This window comes from Bos taurus, chromosome 22 (genome assembly GCF_002263795.3).
Source record: "Bos taurus isolate L1 Dominette 01449 registration number 42190680 breed Hereford chromosome 22, ARS-UCD2.0, whole genome shotgun sequence".
Taxonomy (NCBI): domain Eukaryota; kingdom Metazoa; phylum Chordata; class Mammalia; order Artiodactyla; family Bovidae; genus Bos; species Bos taurus.
In genome coordinates, this window is record NC_037349.1 from 11,527,064 (window position 1) to 11,548,375 (window position 21,312).

General features: G+C 46.8%; 1 protein-coding gene across 5 annotated transcripts in view; it reads left to right on the forward strand.

Moving 5' to 3' along the window:
- DLEC1 (DLEC1 cilia and flagella associated protein) overlaps positions 1-21,312 on the forward strand; it is a 90,566-nt gene that overhangs the window by 35,362 nt on the left and 33,892 nt on the right. For all 5 annotated transcript variants that reach the window (XM_005222552.5, XM_059879906.1, XM_005222554.5 and 2 more), the window contains exons 7-14: positions 13,052-13,139; positions 13,646-13,819; positions 14,274-14,410; positions 16,097-16,189; positions 18,176-18,266; positions 18,895-19,057; positions 19,955-20,147; positions 20,925-20,983. In XM_005222552.5, coding sequence (XP_005222609.2) covers positions 13,052-13,139; positions 13,646-13,819; positions 14,274-14,410; positions 16,097-16,189; positions 18,176-18,266; positions 18,895-19,057; positions 19,955-20,147; positions 20,925-20,983 — 998 coding nt within the window. The remainder of the gene's footprint in view (positions 1-13,051; positions 13,140-13,645; positions 13,820-14,273; positions 14,411-16,096; positions 16,190-18,175; positions 18,267-18,894; positions 19,058-19,954; positions 20,148-20,924; positions 20,984-21,312) is intronic.

Below are 21,312 nucleotides of genomic sequence, written 5' to 3' on the forward strand. Positions count from 1 at the left end.
GGGTGACTTCCAGTTATGGTAATATTGCAGTTAGATAGCCTGAGTAATCTAAAGAAGAAAAAAAAAAGAACATTCTAGAACTGAAATTACTCAAGAGAAAGGCTTAATAGCAAATTAGACACAGACGAAGGGAAGACTTGCAGATACATCAGTGGAAATGATTAGACTGAAGCAGAAAGAAAATGAAGGAATATAGAAAATCACATTTAAAAAAAATGGACATAGTAAACAGGTCTGTTACATAATTGAAGCCCCAGAAAAAGAGGAGAGATGTGACAGGAGCAGTATTTGAAGAAATAATAGATGAGAATGATCTAAAAGTAATGAAGACTTTAAGCCATAGAGTAAAGCACTAACAACCCTAAGCAGGATAAATAAAACTGTACCTTGCACCTGTACTTATATATTTACACATTATAATAAAGTTCTGCTCTAAACTAAAGACAGGGTTTGGGGGGAACTTAAAAGACGCTTACTCCTTGGAAGGAAAGTTATGACCAACCTAGATAGCATATTGAAAAGCAGAGACATTACTTTGCCAACAAAGGTCCGTCTAGTCAAGGCTATGGTTTTTCCAGTGGTCATGTATGGATGTGAGAGTTGGACTGTGAAGAAGACTGAGCACCGAAGAATTGATGCTTTTGAACTGTGGTGTTGGAGAAGACTCTTGAGAGTCCCTTGGACTGCAAGGAGATCCCACCAGTCCATTCTGAAGGAGATCAGCCCTGGGATTTCTTTGGAAGGAATGATGCTAAAGCTGAAACGCCGGTACTTTGGCCACCTCATGCAAAGAGTTGACTCATTGGAAAAGACTCTGAGGCTGGGAGGGATTGGGGGCAGGAGGAAAAGGGGACGACAGAGGATGAGATGGCTGGATGGCATCACTGACTCGATGGGCCTGAGTCTGAGTGAACTCCGGGAGTTGGCAATGGACAGGGAGGCCTGGCGTGCTGTGATTCATGGGGTCGCAAAGAGTCGGACACGACTGAGCGACTGAATTGAACTGAAAGCATCTAGAGGGAAAAGACTCACTACCTTCTGACAGAAATAATAGAAGCTAGAAAGTATTGGAATGGAAGCTTCAAAGCAATGAAAGACAGTAACTTGCAATCTAGAATTCTAAACCTAGTGAAAATATTCTTTAAAGATGAAGATAGGGACTTCCCTGGCCATCCAGTGGTTAGGACCCCAGACTTTCACTGCCAAGGGCCCAGGTTCAATCCCTGGTAGGGGAACTAAGAGCTTGCAAGCTGCATAGCATCGCCAAAGGGGGAAAAAAAAATAGTCTTTATCAGACAAATAAAAACTGATACTTCATTATCAGCAGTAATAATTCATCACCAGAAAACCTGAATCAAAAAAATTCTCCAGTCAGAAGAAAATTATACCACATGGGTATAGGGAAATGCAAGAAGAAATGCAACAGTAAGGGTAAATTTGTGGAGACATCTAAATTAATATTAAATGTAATATAACCATAATAATATAGTTATTATTAATAATATGTGTTGTTTTAAATGTATGTAGGGACTTCTAATGAAAACTCAGAGGGGTAAGTGTGTTCCAAGACTCTTGGATTGTCTTACAAATGTGTAAGTGATAATTAATATGGAAACCTTAGTAATTCAAGGCTGCTTGTTGTAGTCTCTGGACTAACCATTATTCAAATAGTAAAATAATATGAAAGTAACAAGGTAATAGAAGGAGAAATGGAATTTTTTTTTTTAATTTTCGATTAATAGGAGACAAGAAAGAAAAAAGCAGCATGGTGGATAGTGTTGTTCAAGTTAAAAATAAAAACATGGTAGATTTAAACTTAAATTTGTTGACAATTGCATGAAGTAATTAAATGGACCAAGTACTTCAATTGAAAGAGAAAGATCAGGGAGTTCCCTGGCAGTTCAGTGGTTAGGATTCCGTGCTTTTACTACGAGGGGCATGGTTGTAGTCTCCGGTTGGGCAACTAAGATCCCGTAAGCTTCATGGCATGGCCCCCCTCCCCAAAAAAGAAAAGGTAGAGAAGGATCATCAGACTGGATAGAAAAACCAAAACCAACTAAATGCTGCTGATACGAGCTAAGCTTTAGAACTACGAATACGAATCTCCACTGTGATGTCTGTTACACACAAACTGTTAGGAGTTCCTGCCAGGCTTGAAGAAAATGTTCTGAATTTCTTCCCCCTGCAAAATGAAAAAGATACTAAAGTATTGAAAATATAAGAATGGAAAAAGATATTAGAAAGACTTCAACCAAAAAAAAAAAAAAAACCAACTGGTGTGGCTATGCTAATATTAGAGAAAGTAGATGTTAAGGCAAGAAGTATTAGTAGAAATAAAAGGGACATTTCATACTGATCAAAGGTTTAAAAAAAAATCTTTCTCCAAAAGATACAGCCATTTAAAATCTATATATATTAATAACTCAGCCTCAAAATATATAAGCAAAATTTTATAAGTCTAGAAGAAAAACAGAACCAATAACAAACATGAGAAGATTTAACATTTTCTCAGAAACTTAAAGGGCAAATAGACAAAAATAACAGTAAGGACATAGAAGAATTGAACAATATAGTTAACAAACTATATCTAATTGTGTTATATATCACACTGCAACCAGCAATTGCAGTGTAGAGTTTCTTTAAAAGTATGCTTGGAACATGTTACCAAAATTGTCTTATGTGCTGGATCATAAAGGAAATAACAAATTTCAAAGGACTGAAAATATACAGTGTTTGGACCAAGTAGACTGAATAATAAAAATATAACTAGAAACTCCCCTACATATTTGAAGATTAAGCAATTTATTACTAGACTATGAATGAAAGAAGTTATAATAGAAATTAGAAAATAATGATCATTTTTAAATGGAACACCAAAGCTTATGGGATGTAGCTAAAGGTATTCTTAGAAAAAAATGCATAGACTTATGTTCATATATTAGAAAAGAGACAGTCTGAAAATCAGTGATCAATGTACATGTCTCAAAAATTAGGAAAAAATAGCAGATTTAGCCCAAAGAAGCTGGAAGGGAGGAAATAATTAAAATAAGAAAGCATTTTAATTAAATAGAAAACAAATATAGTGAGGATCAACAAAGCCAAAAGTTAATTCTTTGAAAAGATTAATAAAACTGATAAGTTCCTGGCAAAACTGATCAAAAGGAGAGAAGGTACACATTAACCAGTATCGGGGAAATGAAGACATCATTATGGATCCTACAGACATTATAAAGGTAATGAGGTTTATGAACAACTTTATGCCTAGAAATTTGAAAATATATTTGAAATAGTCATAATTTTAAAAATTTTGTGAAAGTGATGATAACTACAATGAACAGCAGAAAGATAAAAATGAAGATGTAAAAGAAGACATCAACGAAACTTGAAGAGGGAAGTAAGAAAATGTAGAACTAACAGCACCATGTCTCTGATATGTGCCTGTTCCCTGTGGTGTGCTGGAGCCAGGTCATACTAGCTCATGGGCGCTGACCGTGCACATCTCTTCCCAGCTCCCTGCTCAGTGATGTCACACTGGTCTTGAAATTGACCATACTGGGAGTTTTTACACCACTGAAATCAGCAAACACTACCAAATCAGAGCTCTCCCCACCCCAAGAACTGGCTATTAAGCATTTGCCGGCACACTACAGAGTATACTATACTCATAAATTGAAAACTCCTTGACAGAGGAATTCATGGTCTGCACACTTATTTGACGAATAATGGCCCATATATTGTTGTTAGTGAACAAAGGCAAAGAGAGCGCTTATAACTGAGAGGGGAGAGAAAAAGACTATAGTCTGAGAACAGTGAATCTTTCTTAAAACTTTTGTTTATTTCTCTGTCTACTTATTTTTTTATGCTTGTCTGTGCTGGGTCTCCGATGCTGCACGCGGGCTTTCTCTAGTTGCAGCGCGCAGGCTTCCCGTTGCGGTGGCTTCTCCCGTTGCGGTGGCTTCTCCCGTTGCAGACTTTGCGCTCTAGGGTGCATGGGTTCAGTAGTTGCAGCGCATGGGCTTCGTTGCCCTGCAGCTTGTGGGGTCGTAATTCTCAGGCCAAGGATAGAACTGGTGTTCCCTGCTTCGGCAGGCAAATTCTTAACCACTGGACCATGAGGGAAGTCCTGGGAACAGTGAATCTTGTCTGCATATTTTGGTGGTAAGAAAAAGGCCAGTTGGACAGTCTGTTCTTAAGTAGTCTGAATGATGGTATCAAAACAGTTTCAGAATTTTTAAAGTGAATTTCCCAGAAAACCTTGTGGGATTTATGTGACAGGCTGCCCTTTACTGGTGTCTTTATCTTAGGTCAGGTCTGCACCGTTTTCCTCATTAAGAGGATTAACCCTGAGGTTCATTAGTCTCTGATGCAGAATCATTACTGAATGTCAGTTTGATCTTGAGGGTTCAGCAGCACTTAAACACCCAGTGTCAAATACAATGTAAATCTTACAAGAGACATTTGGAACCTATTCTTTATCCAGTTTTTGGGTCAGTGTAGGTCCAATCAAGAGAATAAGATTGGTCAGTTTTAGTTAAGTAATTGGTTCCCCCGCCCCATGATTAATCATTTCATTTTTTTCCCCAAAGTACGTAGCCATACTGTAAAGCGTGTTGGCTATTGTATTGTGTTCATTTTGTCGGTGCAGGCACATCTATTTAGAGTCATTGAAATTAACGAAGCTTATGTTAATCTAGCCAAAAATGAATCATTTCATTTAAAGTCAGTATCCATCTTGCCTCTGAAAGAATCCCAGATTTGTCCAGTGGGAGCCTTGTAAGTTGTCTCTGTGTTCTTCTAATATGACCTAGCAGTTTCTTGAGCACTTCCTTGCGTTCTGAAACAAGATGTTCCAGGCTGATTTGGTACTCTGTCCCAGTTCTGGCATCAATTCCAGAAGCTCTGGTTGCTTTCAGTGGAGAATGGTATTTAGAAACCAAGATCTAAGCACTAGATCTGCTATTTGCTACTGGGGTGTCATTGCTTCTAAGTCCTCTAAATGTTTAGAGGTGAAAATACAGCAATTTCATAGGCCTAACTACACACACACACACACATACATATATATGAGAGAGAGGTGTATGTATATATATATGCATATATACATGCATATTTCTATATCTGCATGCTTATATATTTAAAATCATGACTTCATGATGATACCTCTAATTACAGTCTAATTCCATCGTGCCTCCTCTCGCTCCACGCCTGTAGCTCCTTCCACCAACAGTCATCTGAAGAATCTTGCAATAACGTTCTACTTGTGAAAGTTTCTGCATCTAATAGTTTACTGAGCCTCCAGTTCAGATCACCACAGTGACTGTATGTCCAGCTGCAGGATTCTGAGTATTTATACAGTCGGCATACAGCTCAGATGTATTACATTCTGGGGCTTCAGAACAGCATTTGTGGTTAAAAGTACTTGATAAAAGAAAGCAGAGAAAGGGAGTACTTGAAGTGGTCTCTTCTGGCATGATTTTAAAGGGCAACTTTCATTGGAGTCTCTCATATGTCCAGCGTTCCACTTTCTGTGACCATGCAACAAATTGCCCTGACTTCACAGTGTGAAATAGCAGTTTGCTCTCTGATCAGGGGGACACAGAGAGGAGAGTTTATCTCTTCTCTGCTATGTCTGGGGATTCAGCCAAGAGACCGGAGCCAAAGTCTCCTTTACTCACACGTGTGGTGGTTAATGCTGGCTTTTGGCTGAGACTTCAGCTCTTCTCCCTGAGGCTTCTCCACATCAGCTAGATTCTTTACTTTCTCTTCCCTTCCTCATAGTGCAGTGGCCAGTTTCCCCGGAGCATGCCTCCCAAAAAGAGAGACACAGTCCTCCACAGTCTGCTTATAAATGGAATTGTATCTGGTGACATCTCTTAGAAATTTGCACCTTGCATCTCTTGGGCAGTATGACTGTGTACATAAGTTGTTTACCTTGCTTAACTATACAGTTTAAGGATACAAATGTTTTCAAATTTTTCGAGTCTTTAAAAATATGTGTCCCATGCACCCTTTCTCAGGAAACTTGAGGGGAGCGTGCTTCCCTATATAGATGAGTAAACCAAAGAAGAGGAAGGCTTGGTATGTGGGAAACGAGAGATCCAACATAGAAGGCCGGTGAAGGAAAGGCCCAGCTTAGTAATGGTTAAAGGGCTTTTCTGTTAACTGCTGTTGCAAAACTTAACAACTTTTCTTTTTTTAATATTTATCTATTTGCTTGCAGAGTCTTCTCTTTTTTTAAAGTTGTGGCATGTGGAGTCTTGAGTTGCAGCAGACGAGGTCTTTTAGTTGTGACATGTGAGATCTAGTTCCCTAACCCGGGACTGAACCCAGGCCCCTTGCATTGGGAGTGCGAGGTCTTAGCCACTGGGCCACCAGAGAAGTCCCAATGCTTAACAACTTAAAACAACCATTTTTATCATGCCTGTAGATTTTTTTTTTGGATCAGAAATTCTGACAGGGCCCAATGGGAAAGGCTTGTTCCATGGTGCTTGAGGCCTTAGCTAGAAAAAGTTAGTGCCTGGGGGTAACCTGAAAGGTGGGACTGGAACCACCTGAGACATTTTCAGTCACAGAGTAGTTGACGTTGGTTGTCAGCTGAGTCTGTGCGTGAATTCTCCATGTGGCCTGGGCTTCCGCCTCAGGGTAATCAGGCAGCTCAAAGTGAGTGATCAGAGCTTTGAAGTGAGTTCCCTACCAGCAAGAGGGAGGTTGCATCACTTTTTATGACCTAACCTTGGAGGTTGCCTTGCAATAGGAGAGGAAGTCATTGCATCCTCTGCATTGCTATAGGGTACAAGTGAGTCCCTAAGGTTGACCCAGATTTGAGGGGAAGCTACATAGACCTCACCTCTCAATGGGAGGAGTGTCAAAGAACTCGTGGACGTGTCTGAAACCTGCTCCAGGGGTTGACCTGTCCTGGGTGACAGCAGTAGGTGTAACAGGTGACCAGTCCAGATTAGAAGAGGCCAGAAAAGCTCTTGTGGAGTTGACCTGTGGGGGTGACACTGATCAGAGTCCCTGATACATCCAGGACATCTTGAGAAGAGCCTTGTAGGGTAGTGGAAAGAGATTAAATTATTGATAAGGGAGACTTTCCAGTGGTTAAGACTCTGCCTTCCAATTCAGTAGGCATGGGTTTGATCCCTGGTTGGGGCACTAAGATCCCACATGCAGTGTGGCCAAAAAAATTAAAATAAAATTTTAAAAATTATTGATAAGTACATAGCAAACAAAATAATTGGTTGATTAACTCCAGAAGAAACAAAAATTGTTCAAGGGAGAATTTCATGCTCAGCTGTGACTATTTTTTACATAGCAGCCAACAACGTAAACATTAATTACTGATCTAACCATGAAAGAAAGTGAAAGTCGCTCAGTCGTGTCCGACTCTTTGGGACCCCAAGGACTATACAGTCCATGGAATTCTCCAGGCCAGAATACTGGAGTGGGTAGCCTTTCCCTTCTCCAGGGGATCTTCCTAACCCAGGGATCGAACCCAGGTCTCCCGCATTGCAGGCAGATTCTTTACCAGCTGAACCACAAGGGAAGCCCAGGAATACTAGAGTGGGTAGCCTGTCCATTCTCCAGGGGATCTTCCTGACCCAGGGATTAGGTCTGAGTCCCCCACATTGGAGGCAGATTCTTTACCATCTGAGCCACCAGAAAAGCCGATTTAACTACGAGTATGACATAATTTGCATCAGGAAGATGAGGGTAGGAAGGATAGATAGGATGGCATACGGTAAGCTGGTTATGGGCGAGGAAAGAGAATATCCATATCATCCATCCATAATTAATACCTAAAACCAAAAAAAAAAAAAAATAGCACACCATCTGGAGACATGAAAGTAATTTCCAAAATAATCAGCTAAAGGAGGAAAAAGTGTTTTCATCTGGTTGTGGGAAATGGTGGGTGTTGAGGCAGAGGAAGAGGGCAGGATTTCTATTTTCAGAACTTTGTAGAACCCTTTGACTCTTTTAACTATGTGGCTGTCCAATTTGATGAAAATACCTTAAAAAGAAAACCTACCAAAAGAAACACCATGCCCAGATCATTTTACAGGTATATACCACCAAACATTCAAGCTAATCCCTATCTTATATAAACTTTTAGAGACTAGAAAAAGGACCATACCCTCATCCTGAGGTAATGAGCCTGCTATGGTCTAAATGTTTGTGTCCCTCCAGGATTCATTTGTTGAAGTTCTATCTGTCAAAGATGATGGTATTGGAAGGTGGGGTCTTGGGGAGGTGCTAGAATGGGACTAGGGCCTTTCTGAAGAGGCTCTGGAGAGATCCCTTGCCCCTCCCACCCCTTGAGGGCACAGTGAGAAGTTGCCAGCTATGACTGGAAGAGGGCCTTCATCAAAACACATCCATGCTGGCCACTTGATCTTGGACTTCCCAGCCTCCAGAATTGTGAGAAGTACATTCCTGTCGTTCATAAGCCTCCCAGTTTATGATATTTTAGACTAAGACAGAGCCTAGTACAACCTTGAACCAAAGCCAAATAAGGAAGTATGACAGTGAGAGCCATACCCAGTCTTGCTTAAGAACATAGATGCAGGCACTTCTCTGGCGGTCCAGTGGTTAGGGCTCCATGCTCTCACTGCTGAGGGTGTGGGTTCAGTCCTTGGTTGGGAAACTAAGATCCCACAAGCTGCATGGCATAAATAAACAAATAATGTATTATTTGGGCGGTGGGGAGAGAACATGGGCCATCCCATCCTCTGTCCTTTGGAGCTGTGAGAGGACTTATCTGTCCTGAGTTAAGGAGCAGACTGGGATGTGGGCTGCAAGTGCTGGAGACTGAGGAGTTGCGGTAGGAATGGAGATCTATATACCTTGTAAGCCAGGAGCTTATTATGTTTCACATACTTTCTCTTTTGTTTTCTTTCCATGTTTTGGTAACTTTAAAAGACATTTGAAAGAAAAAAAAAAGAACATAGGCTCAGAAATACTAAATAAAAAACTAAGTAAGAACACACACACACGCACACACACACGCACACACACACGCACACACAGGAACAAACTGTACCCCAGGAACAAATTGCGTGTAGCCCAGGAATGCAAGGAATGTCTTCATGGTGGCCCTTGAATTGGCTGCCCTAAGCCTATCATTTTTTTTCCTCTATGGCTTCCAGTGCATTTAAGGAAAGCCAGCCCCTTTCACAATCCTTATAATTACTGTTTGCGCAGACCTTGCAACCATGCTGTAGCTACCACAGTTCAGTGCCTGACCTCCCTCCGCCTGCACCTCCTCATTTCAGTTGACCACGGGGAGGAAACCTTAGTAATTATGATGCATCCCAGGGGTCATCGCACCCTACTTCCCAGCAGCTAGAGTTCTGCTCGCCGTCAGACAAGAGAACATCAACTCCAGAGTCACATCCTCGGAATCTGCTATTTTCAGACTCTTCTGATGGCAAGTGTCACAGCCCAGATTCCCCATAAGGTAGAATCTGAGGTGGTGAGAGTATGTGCTTTTGTTTACAGTTCCAGGGAGGATGGAGGAAAGGGGCTGGAAGGAGGCAGAGCCAACACGAGAACATGTTACTACACTGAACTCTGGTCAGTGCAATTGATTATTTTGTCCCATGGGACACCCCTTCATAAACTGCTGGATCCTGCCTCTCATTTGGTCAGGGGTTTGGCTGGGAGCAAGGCTCTCTAGAGATGTGCCTCCATGGACACGAAGGGCAGCTGCTGTCATGAACACCTCGATTCGTGGTGACACCTGCAAGCTAGCCCTGTATTTGGGAAAATAGCAGATTGAGGGAACAGTTCCCAGGGCTGTCTTTGCACCTGTGCAAATCTGAAAAGGCAAAATGGAATTAGTGTCCTTGCCATACAGAAAATAATTTAATCCCTACCTCACTCCATAGCCTCAACAAAATGCTTTCCAGCAAAGATCTCAAGCAAAACGGTAGGAAGGAAATATAGGAGATATGAGGTTTCTTGACACTAAAGTATAAACTTTGAACCAAAAGGTTGATAAATGTTACGTTGAAATTTTAAAGCTGATATAAGACTCCACTTTTTGGGGAACCTGGGCTGTGACATGTGGGATCAGAAGGGCCTGAAAACAGCAGACCCTTAGGATGTGATTCTGGAGTTGACTCTCCCTCCACTAAATCTGATAGTACTCAGAGCTCTAGGAGGTGGGAAATAGGGTGTGATGACCCCTGGTATACTAAAATTTTAAAGATAATACATCAAAAGATAATACAAATTATAAACTTGGGGATGTTTATAACATATACTTTATAAAATGTTAGTGCCCAGAAAATATAAAGAATTTCTGCAAGTCAATTTAAAAAAAGTACACAATGGCAAATGGACACTGTGATCAGACATAGTACACAAGAGGACACCTAAATAACAAACAAACTTATGAAAAGATGCTCATCATCATTAATATTGGAGAAATAAAAATTATAATGTGGGTCTCTCAGATTTGGATCTGGTTCACAGGTGGATTGAGGCAGTATGTTGTGCTGGCCAAAAATGGACTTAAATGTTGATTTAGGAAAAGTAAAGTGAAGTCGCTCAATCGTGTCCGAGTCTTTGGGACCCCATGGACTGCAGCCTACCAGGCTCCTCCGTCCATGGAATTTTCCAGGCAAGAGTACTGGAGTGGGTTGCCATTTCCTTCTCCAGAGGATCTTCCCAATCCAGGGATTGAACCCAGGTCTCCCGCATTGCAGGCAGACGCTTTAACCTCTGAGCCAGCAGGGAAGTCAGACTTAGGAAAGCACCCCTTTGAGTAAAAGTGAATTTACGGAGCTGTTTTCTGGTGTGGGGCTGGGGCCAGGCTTCATCTGTGTTTTTCATGTTTTACTTTTTAAGCTGGAAAAATGGCTTGTCGTGTTATAATTCATACGTTTTTCCCAATGTAATCTTTCACAAAATAGGAGCCAAAGGTGTGTGCATGCGTGGAGTTCTTCTTCCATGCTGGGCATTGTGCTGAGTGCTGTTGGGGGTCAGCACTCTGTGAGTTCAGTTCTAGGTGCTGAGACCTCAGGGGTCTCCCGATCTGAGGGAGGGGGAACAGAAGGCAGGGTTTGATGAGGGGGATGGGCTGAGTGATGGAGAGAGGCCCAGTTACAACCCTGAATACAGCTAGCACCCCTGGCTGGGCCCTTGAGAAGAAGTGGCTCAAAGGGTTATGTCAGGGGACTTCCTGGTGGTCTAGTGGTTAAGATGCCTAGCTTCCTCTGCAAGGGGTGCAGGTTCGATCCCTGGTTGTTGGAGAACTGAGATCCTGCATGCTACGTGGTGTGGTCCAAAAAAAAAGAAAATGGATTATGTGGAGAAAGAGCAGTGAGTGAGAGGCGAGGAGGCAGAGCTTCAGGGTCCCGGGCTCAGTCTCGCCACTGTTACTTTCCGGTGAAGGAGGCTCTTTGAACTTCAGTTTATTTGCCCTAAAATAGAGGTAGTTCCCACCTTCCAAAAGAGTCACACACAACTGAGCAACTTTCACTTCACTTCTTCACTTCACTTCCCTGGTCATTGGGAAGTCAAGAAACTCAGTAAACAATAGCTGTGATTTTGGGGACTTGCCTAGTGGTCCAGTGGCTGGGACCCAGCGCACCCAGTGTGGGGGGCCCTCATCCAATCCTTGGTCAGAAAGCTAAGATCCCACGTGCCGCAATGGAGACCCGGCTCAGCCAAATAAATAAAAATAAACGTTAAAAAAAACCAAACATTGCTGTGGTTTTAAATAGGCCAGTTCAGTTCAGTTCAGTCGCTCAGTCGTGTCCAACTCTGCGACCCCATGAATCGCAGCACGCCAGGCCTCCCTGTCTATCACCAAATCCCGGAGTTCACCCAGACTCAAGTCCATCAAGTCAGTGATGCCATCCAGCCATCTCATCCTCTGTCATCCCCTTCTCCTCCTGCCCCCAATCCCTCCCAGCATCAGAGTCTTTTCCAATGAGTCAACTCTTCACATGAGGTGGCCAAAGTACTGGAGTTTCAGCTTTAGCATCATTCCTTCCAAAGAAATCCCAGGGCTGATCTTCAGAATGGACTGGTTGGATCTCCTTGCAGTCCAAGGGACTCTCAAGAGTCTTCTCCAACACCACAGTTCAAAGGCATCGATTCTTCTGCACTCAGCCTTCTTCACAGTCCAACTGTCACATCCATACATGACCACAGGAAAAACCATAGCCTTGACTAGACGGACCCTTGTTGGCAAAGTAATGTCTCTGCTTTTCAATATGCTCTCTAGGTTGGTCATAACTTTCCTTCCAAGGAATAAGCGTCTTTTAATTTCATGGCTGCAGTCACCATCTGCAGTGATTTTGGAGCCCCCGAAAATAAAGTCTGACACTGTTTCCACTGTTTCCCCATCTATTTCCCATGAAGTGATGGGACCAGATGCCATGATCTTCGTTTTCTGAATGTTGAGCTTTAAGCCAACTTTTTCACTCTCCACTTGCACTTTCATCAAGAGGCTTTTTAGTTCATCTTCACTTTCTGCCATAAGGGTGGTGTCATCTGCATATCTGAGGTTATTGATATTTCTCCTGGCAATCTTGATTCCAGCTTGTGTTTCTTCCAGTCCAGTGTTTCTCACGATGTACTCTGCATATAAGTTAAATAAGCAGGGTGACAATATACAGCCTTGACGTACTCCTTTTCCTATTTGGAACCAGTCTGTTGTTCCATGTCCAGTTCTAACTGTTGCTTCCTGACCTGCATACAAATTTCTCAAGAGGCAGATCAGGTGATCTGGTATTCCCATCTCTTTCAGAATTTTCCACAGTTTATTGTGATTCACACAGTCAAAGGCTTTGGCATAGTCAGGCCAGAGGCCAGGTCAGATCTACTCCCACCTCCGTTTACCTTGTAGTTCTTTTTTTCTAAAAACAAACAAAAGTGGGTAGAACAATCACCTGAAATCCCATGGCCCCCTCACCAGCTCGACAATTACCGACACGGGGCCAAGCTCATTTCATTCATCCCCTGACCCCATTCCCATATTACTATGCGAGTCCCAGGTTTCACAGCCTGTGTCCACACATGTCGCTTTGTCTCTGCACAGATGGTGATCTCCCTGCAGAACACCACATCCACCAGCCGCCACCTTCGAGTCCTCCCTCCGTCCACGCCCTACTTCGCCCTGGGACTGGGTGAGCTCAGGGTGGCAGTGGCCTGCCCGTCCTCGAAATTGTATCTGGCCTTGCCCGAGGTTACGTCCCCATGGGGTTCCGGGTGGCTCCTGAGCCTGCACCCTTCGTGCTCCAAGGCGGCCTCCCCCCTGCCCCCCAGCAGAGCCCCCCCGCCCCCAGCCTGACAGTTCCTCCTTGGATCGCACCCCCAAGATCAGTTCAGCCCTCTCCTTGCTCTGCCCAGCGTCACTGCACCCTGGTTCCTCACTTAGGCTGTGGCACTGGCCTCCCAGCCAGCCTTCCTGCTCCCGTGACTCTGTGTTCTCCTTAAGAACAGCTCTGATCGTGTCCCTCTGCTCCCTAGAAATCTCGAGTGTCTATCTGCTGCCCACAAAGTGACTGCTAAGCCACAGGGCCCGGCGTGGCCCGCCCTGACGTCCCAGGGGGCCCCGTCACTGCCCTCCCAGCCCGGGCCCTGGAATCTTGCCCTGGTCTCCAGAATCTCATTGTCACTTCTGCACCCACAGGGATGTTCCCAGGAGAAGGTGGAATGGTGGCTCCTGGAATGACCTGCCAGTATATTGTCCAGTTTTTTCCCGACTGCCTTGGGGATTTTGATGACTTTATTCTAGTGGAGACCCAGTCAGCGCACACGCTCCTGATCCCCCTGCAGGCCCGGAGGCCGCCCCCGGTGCTGACATGTAAGTGCCTGCTGCCCTCCGGGGGTCGGGGAAGGCTGGTGCCCCTCTAAAGGACCACCTGCCCACAGGGCCCCTGGGTGGCAGCACACAGCCTGACCCCTTGGGCAGGGGCTTCTGAGTCCTGAGGAGGGACCTGCCGGAAGCTCCTGCATTCCTCCAGAGTTAGGCCCTGACTGTCCTACTTCCCTGGGGGGAGGCAGACTCTGAGCGACACATATCAGGAAAGAAGGCCGCGGCCCAGGTGACCCCAGCCTCTGCGGCACTGGCTCGGGGCACTCTGAGGCCCACGCACGTGGTGTCTTGGGGCACCAACCACTGCCAGGCGGAAGCAGGGGCAGGGCTTGTCCCCGTCCATCCCTCCCCTGCCCCGGCCGCCAACAGCCACCCTCAGCTTGGGCCGCGCCTCAGGAGGACCCAGGCTGTTTCTCTTGCCCATCTTCCCCTGTGGCTGCAGTGTCGCCTGTCCTGGACTGCGGCTACTGCCTCATTGGGGGCATGAAGATAACCAGATTCATCTGCAAAAACGTGGGCTTCAGCGTGGGCAAGTTCTGTATCATGCCTAAGAAGAGCTGGCCACCGCCCAGCTTCAGGGTGAGTGCTCACAGCGCTTCCTGGGAAAAAAGCAAGTCCATCGAATGCAGTAACTCCTGTGAGGGACTTGCTCAAGTGCCCCTGGGGCTGGAAACGCAGTGGATAGAATTGTAGAGCCACAGTCCCTTAAGAATCAAGAGGTAAAGAGTATAGCACTGTAGTTCCTATTATACTCCTAATACTTGTGTGACCCTGGGCAGGTCCCATCACCTCTCCTATCCTTCAAGGCCTGGACAGGTCCCATCACCTCTCCTGTCCTTCAAAGCCTGTCTTGGATGTCACTATACCCATTCATTCGTTCACTGAGTCAGTCAGTCAGTCATTATTGTGGCAAATGTTTGACTATAGCAGAGGTCACAAATCGGAAGCTCTTTGGTTGAATTTTGTGGTCATGTTTATTTGGCACAGGGCCTCAAAACATGTTTGAGCTAACGTTGCTTGAAACTGAAAGTGTTAGTCGCTCAGTCATGTCTGACTCTTTGCGACCCCATGGACTGTAGCTCATGAGCTCTTCTATCCATGGGATTCTCCAGGCAAGAATACTGGAGTAGGTTGCCATGCCCTCCTCCAGGGGATCTTCCTGTCCCAGGGATTGAACCCAGGTCTCCCAAGTTGCAGACAGATTCTTCACCATCTGAGTCAGTAGAGAAATCCAGCATTGCTTAAAAACATATATTGAATCAACATTTAAAGATACAGAGATTTCAGGAAGCTTCCTGGCTATCCAGTGGGTAGGGCTCTACACTTCCACTGCAGGGGGCTCGGGTTCAATCCCTGGTTGGTGAATCAAGATCGCGCATGCTATGCTGAAAAAAAAAAATAGATATCATATAAAAATGTACATTTCCACTTTCTCTGAAACATTGGAAGATGTGCAGCCCTGGGCCAGGATCCACTGTGGCCCTGTCAGCTGGAGTTGAGAAACAGGGCGTGTGCACATGCCCGCCCGCGCCCCACCGCCCCACCGTTTGCCCAGGCTTCCTCCCACCCTGCATTCCCCATGGCAGCCAAGTGCTGACAACACTGATCGTCACGCTCATGCACACCATTGTCTTTCTCAGAGGAGAGATACCTTGCTTTCTGTGCATCTCTGGAAACAAGCGATAAATCCAGGAGACCACATGTTCCCTGAGACATTTCACTCATAGCTGTCACGTGCCAGGGACCTGGAGGCATGGGCTTGTGTCCCTGCATGCTGGCGGCTTCCTGTGTAGGCATCGAGGCTGCAGATCTGCTGACAAGTCGGCAGCTTCCTTCAGGAGCTCATGACCAGGGCTGGGTTGGGAATGGAGGCAGATACGGAAGCTGGCATGAGCCTCACAGGGTGCTGCAGTAGGGAAGGGACTGTGCTAGGGAGCCCGCATCCTGGGGAGACCTTCCCACACACCTCCTGCTTTGTGTCTGAAACCCTTGTCAGTGGTATTCTTGTGCCTCCAACCAATAGGCAGCTCTTTGCAGATGCTCCGTGATGTACTCGTCTTTAAACGTCAGAACCCCATCTGGTGCAGACTGAGTAAGTGCTTGCTGAATGGATGCATCTCAGTTTCTTCATGAACAGGGGACTGGATGATCCATAAGAGCCTTCAGATCACAACATGGATGTTTGGAGGAGAGACATGGGTCATCTGAGCAAGAGACTTTACAGTTTCTTTCATACTGTTGAGTCATCTTCTGCTTTTCTTTAAGGCCGTTGTCACCATCGGCTTTGTTGAGCAGCCTCCCTTTGGGATCCTGCCGTCGGTGTTTGAGCTGGTTCCAGGGCAGGCCGTATTCGTGGAGGTAGGTGATGAGACAGTAGCAGGTACTTCCACCTCTTTAGGATCGGTTGCTGCTTCCTCATTTGCTTGCTTGATTTCCTTTGCCTCTGTGGGGTTTTTTGTTTTGTTTTGTTTTGTTTTGTTGGACTGTGCTGCATGGCTTATGAGATCTTAGTTCCCCGACCATGGATTGAACCCAGGCTCTTGGCAGTCAGAGTGCTGAGTCCTAACCACTGGACCGCCAGGGAATTCCCACCTTTGTGTTTTCATGACCCAGATATCCACTCCCAGGTCCAAGCCTTGGTGGTTTCTATAAATTTTGTTTACTGATTGGGATGTTGTTTGTTAGAAAACTTATTTATACTGCTGCTACTGCTAAGTCACTTCAGTCGTGTCCGACTCTGTGCGACTCCATAGACGGCAGCCCACCAGGCTCCCCCGTCCCTGGGATTCTCCAGGCAAGAACACTGGAGTGGGTTGCCATTTCCTTCTCCAATGCATGAAAGTGAAAAGTGAAAGTGAAGTCACTCAGTCGTATCTGACTCTTAGCGACCCCATGGACTGCAGCCTATAAGGCTCCTCCGTCCATGGGATTTTCCAGGCAAGAGTTCTGGAGTGGGGTGCCATTGCTTTCTCCATACTTCCAAATAAATAGATTCACATGATTAAAAATTCAAAATATGCAAATAGATGCATGGTGAAATGCTGCCTCTCCCCCCACCTCCTTGGCCACCCAGAGGCCACAGTCTTACCAGGTCTGGGTGCCTTTGTAGGCGTATATGATGACTACATAAACACATGTTTCTTTCTTTCCTATGTTTCCATTCTTCTTCACACAAATTGTTGCCCACTCTATGTTCTGCACCATGTACTTCCCACACCTCATTTTTTCTAGCTGCATAGTATTCCACTGTGTGTATGAACTGTAATTTAGGTCAGCCATCTCCTGCTGATGGATATGAAGATTATTTCTGATCTCTGGCCATCTCAGGGAATAGCTTATACATGCGTCACTCTGTCCTACCTGCAGGATACAGTCCTTGTTGTGTATTTGCTGACTTAGGGCCTCTACCCTTCTAATTATGGTACATGTTGCCAAAATCCTCACCATTTGGATTATATTATTTTATACTTCCAACAAAGTATATGAAGGTGCTGCCTGTTTTCTCATATCTTTGCCATTACAATATGTTATCAAACTTTTAAAAAATCTGTTATCATGGACATTTTAAAACATATACAGGGAATTCCTTGGGGGTCCAGTAGTTAGGAGGCTGTGCTTACCTTGCAGGGAGCATGGCTTTGATCCCTGGTCGGGAAACTTAAGATTCCGCCAGCTTTGTGGCTCAGTCAAAATAATAATCATCATAATACTAATAATCTGAAAATGAATAGATATATACGTGTGTATGTGTGTGTATATATGTACACATAGACACACATATAACAGAATTACCTTGCCGTACACTTGAAACTAACCTAACATTGTAAGTCAACTATACTTAAAAGGACAGAAGTCCAACTGGCCAAGCCCCACCTCCAAAAAAAACCCATATTAAAAAAATAGAATGGTTTAAGGATCACCCAGGTGCTCATTACCCAGCTTCAACTTTTCTCAACTCTTGGCCAGCCTCATTGGCTTTATATTCCTCCATCTCTTCCCGCCAAACCCTACCCCACCCTTTTAGAGTAGTTTGAAGAAAATCAAGACATCCTATCACTGCGTTCATGATTGCTAACTTTCTGCTCTTCGCCAGTAGGAGGCGTGAAACTTTTTCTGGCTGGTTTGCATTTCCATTTTTGATCATGAATGAGGTTAAACCTGTTGTTTAAGAGCCATTTTTATTTCCGTCTCTGTGAATTTTCTCTCCATATCCCGGAGCCTGGGCTGGACCCTAGGGAGACGGCCAGGAGGGGAGGCCCGAGGCAGGGGGTGCGGCCGAGAGGAGAAGGTGATGGGGAAGAAGCCCCTTCACGGGAGGCTGCAGGACAACCCTTTCCTCCCCAGGTCCTGTTCCTCCCAACCAGCCTCGGAAAGGCAGAGCAGACCTTCGTCATCGTGTGTGACAACTGCCAGATAAAGGAGCTGGTGACCACAGGTGGGCGTGGTGCGCTCCCAGGGCGGGGTCCGGTCCACGGCTGTGGGGAGGGGAGCGGTGGTGCACTTGGAATGCTGCAGCCTCTGGGCACTGGGCTCCGGTTTGGGGCCACTTGCTCTGGCCAGACCATAGAGACCCATGCCAGGGTGGCCCTCAGGCCTGTCCCAAGGGGCCCTCTAGTGCGACAGAGATGGAAACCTGGAGGACAGTCTTTCATCACGTCACTTTGAAACTCACCTAGACCTTTGGGGACCTGCCAGTGACTCACACAGAAACAGCCAGGGCGCCCCTAGGTTTTTGCAGTTAGAAGGGGCGGACTCCTGCGTTTCCTCGGGCGCCCCGTTCCTTCCCGGCGCCTGTCTGTCTACCATCCACCCTGTTCACCCAGCAGGCATTAATTGAGTGCCCATTATGTGCTAGGTTAGCAGAGTCACCTCCTGTTGGTCTGTGACAGTGTGACAACATGAGTCTGTATGCTGTTGGCGCCCTGTTCCCTGTGTGTGCTCTTCCTGGGGTCACGATCGTGGCCAGTTAGTTGCATGTGGATGGTGACCTGGGTCCTGTGACAGCCTTCGGCCAGAGTCCTGACTTCAGCCCTCATGAAACTTTGCTCCCCCAACCTTGTCAGGAGTTGGGCAGCTGGTTGCTCTGGATCTGATCTATATTTCTGGTGAGAAAAGTCAGCCGGAGCCTGGAGAGCTCACAGACTTAACAGCCCAGTACTTCATACGCTTTGAACCTGAAAACCTTCAGTCCACGGCCAGCAAACTGCTGATTATTAGAAACGCCACGTGAGTGATGCCTGTGCGGGACCCCAGCACACTCCCCACTCCCTCCTCACCTGGCCTGACATCCTGAATCTGAGCACAGGATGGGAGGATCCGGATGTGCACTGTTCATCATGGTACTTGCTAGCCACATGTGACCATTTAAATGGAAAGGAACTAAAATAAAATGAAAAACTTGCTTCTTCAGTGGCGCCAGGCACATGTGAAGCGCTCAGTGCCTCGGTAGCTAGGGGCTCTCATATTGGACAGAACAGATCTGCAAGATGTCCAGCATTGCAGGGAGTCATACTGAGCAGTGTTGCTCTCAGTCCTCTGCGTGTTAAGTCACTTCAGTCATGTCCGACTCTTTGCAGCCCTAGGGACTGTAGCCCACCAGGTTGCTGCATCCATGGGCCTCTCTAGGCAAGAATAGTGGGGTGGGTTGCCATGCCCTCCTCCAGGAAATCTTCCCAAGCCAGGGGTGGAGCCCATGTCTCTTATGTCTCCTGCATGGGCAGCCGGGTTCTTTCCCACTAGCACTACCTGGGAAGCCCCTCTGGTCCATCCTTAACCAGGAATGGTTTTCCAGAGAATTCCTGCCTGGCCCATGAGGGGAACTCTCTCACGTTCCAGGGTCAGACAGCTGAAGGTCTGTGGGTTCAGCTGTCAGTGCCATTTATTCTCTGAGCACCCTCTGAGCCTCGCCATTATGCCGGGGCAGACTGCAGGGTGCCTCCTGGCTTACTGTCCCCATGACCTAGGCCTTACACAGGCTCTGTTACCTGGCACAAGGAGCAGTTCTCACCTGCCGTCTCCAGCCCCACCCACACCTGCCATCAGCAGCAGGGAGTGGGAGGGCTGGTCTGCAGAATTGGGCCGCGGCCTTGGCTCCACTGCCTACTGTCAGGGGCGTCCTCGCAGGCACGTGGAGCTGGCCTTCCACTGGCAGATCATGAAGCCCAACCTGCAGTCCCTGATGCCCGGAGAAACCTACAGCACAGACAGCATCAAGTATCACCCAGACAGGGAGACGGCCTTCTGCATCACCCCCAAGATGGGCGTTCTCAGCCCCCACACGGACCACGAGTTCATCCTGAGCTTCTCCCCGCAAGAGGTTCAAATGGGGCCATCTTGGTGGCTGCACACGATTGGGTCATGCAGGCTTCACCCTCCGTCCCTGTTCTTTGGTGACATCGAAGCCACAGCTGACCCTGTGGAGACCCCCGGTGTCCTGCCAAGGCCAGCGCTTAGCCAAGAGTGGGGCTAGTGGGCGGGCTTGGTGCGTGCAGGACGAAGCAGCTCGTCTTGCCTGGTCCCCATCCCACACACCCTGTCCTGAGCAAGTCTGGCCTCACTTCGACTCTAGTGTCTTCCATGTTTCTGCTCCATCAAAGGTGTTACCATTCTTGCCCAGCTCACAGCAGCTTCCAGACAGTGAGGTCCCCCAGGGCAAGGCTCACACAGCCCTTGATTCCCAAAGTGAAGCCCTGTATCTACAGGCGAGGGTGGAGCAGGAGGGGGGTTCCCAGCGGCCCTTGTTGGTAAGACAGCAGGTCTGCCTCTCAGCCTGTCATTCAGCCCCTGATACTGTCTGTCCCAGGAAGGCTTGATGCTTCAGACGCATTGAGGGCACTGCTAAGGGCCTTCCCATCCCCCAGGCCCAGCTGAGGTGGGCATGCCAGTCTTGAGACTGCAGTGGCCCCCAGTCCCTGAGTCAAGGCTCATGTCCTGGCAGCCCTGTTTCCCCCAGTGTGGGGAGAGGCTGCACGGAAGCAGTGTTGTGTCTCAGGAAGGCGTCTGTGGTGGCTGGGCCACGGGGAGGATTGCTGCTGTGACTCGAGCCTTCCCTGGCGCGGGCTTTCTTATTCAGGGTGCTGTGTTTGTCTTGCAGCCAAGGGATTTTCACAGTGTTCTCCAGATGGTGCTGGAGGAAGTCCCAGAGCCCGTGAGGTGAGCAGGACCCAGGCCCTTGGCTGAGGGGTGGGCACCAGGCCTGCCCTCCCATGGAGGATGCTGGAGGGGGAGGCACCAGAACTGAGTGGATGAGCCCCTGACCCCTAGCAGGCTTTGGCAGGTGAGAGCTCCTGACCTTGCCGTGGCACCAGGCTTGGAGCGGGCTCTGCATGCAGGGAACAGCTCTCTGACTGTGCACCCGGGAACCTGGAAACAGTGCTCACGGTTGCTACCAGTGGCCCCTGGGGGGTGGTGCTAATGGAGGAAGGAGTTGGTGACACCTCTACCAACTCTTCCCTAAGCAGGCTGTTGCTGGGGGGTCCCCG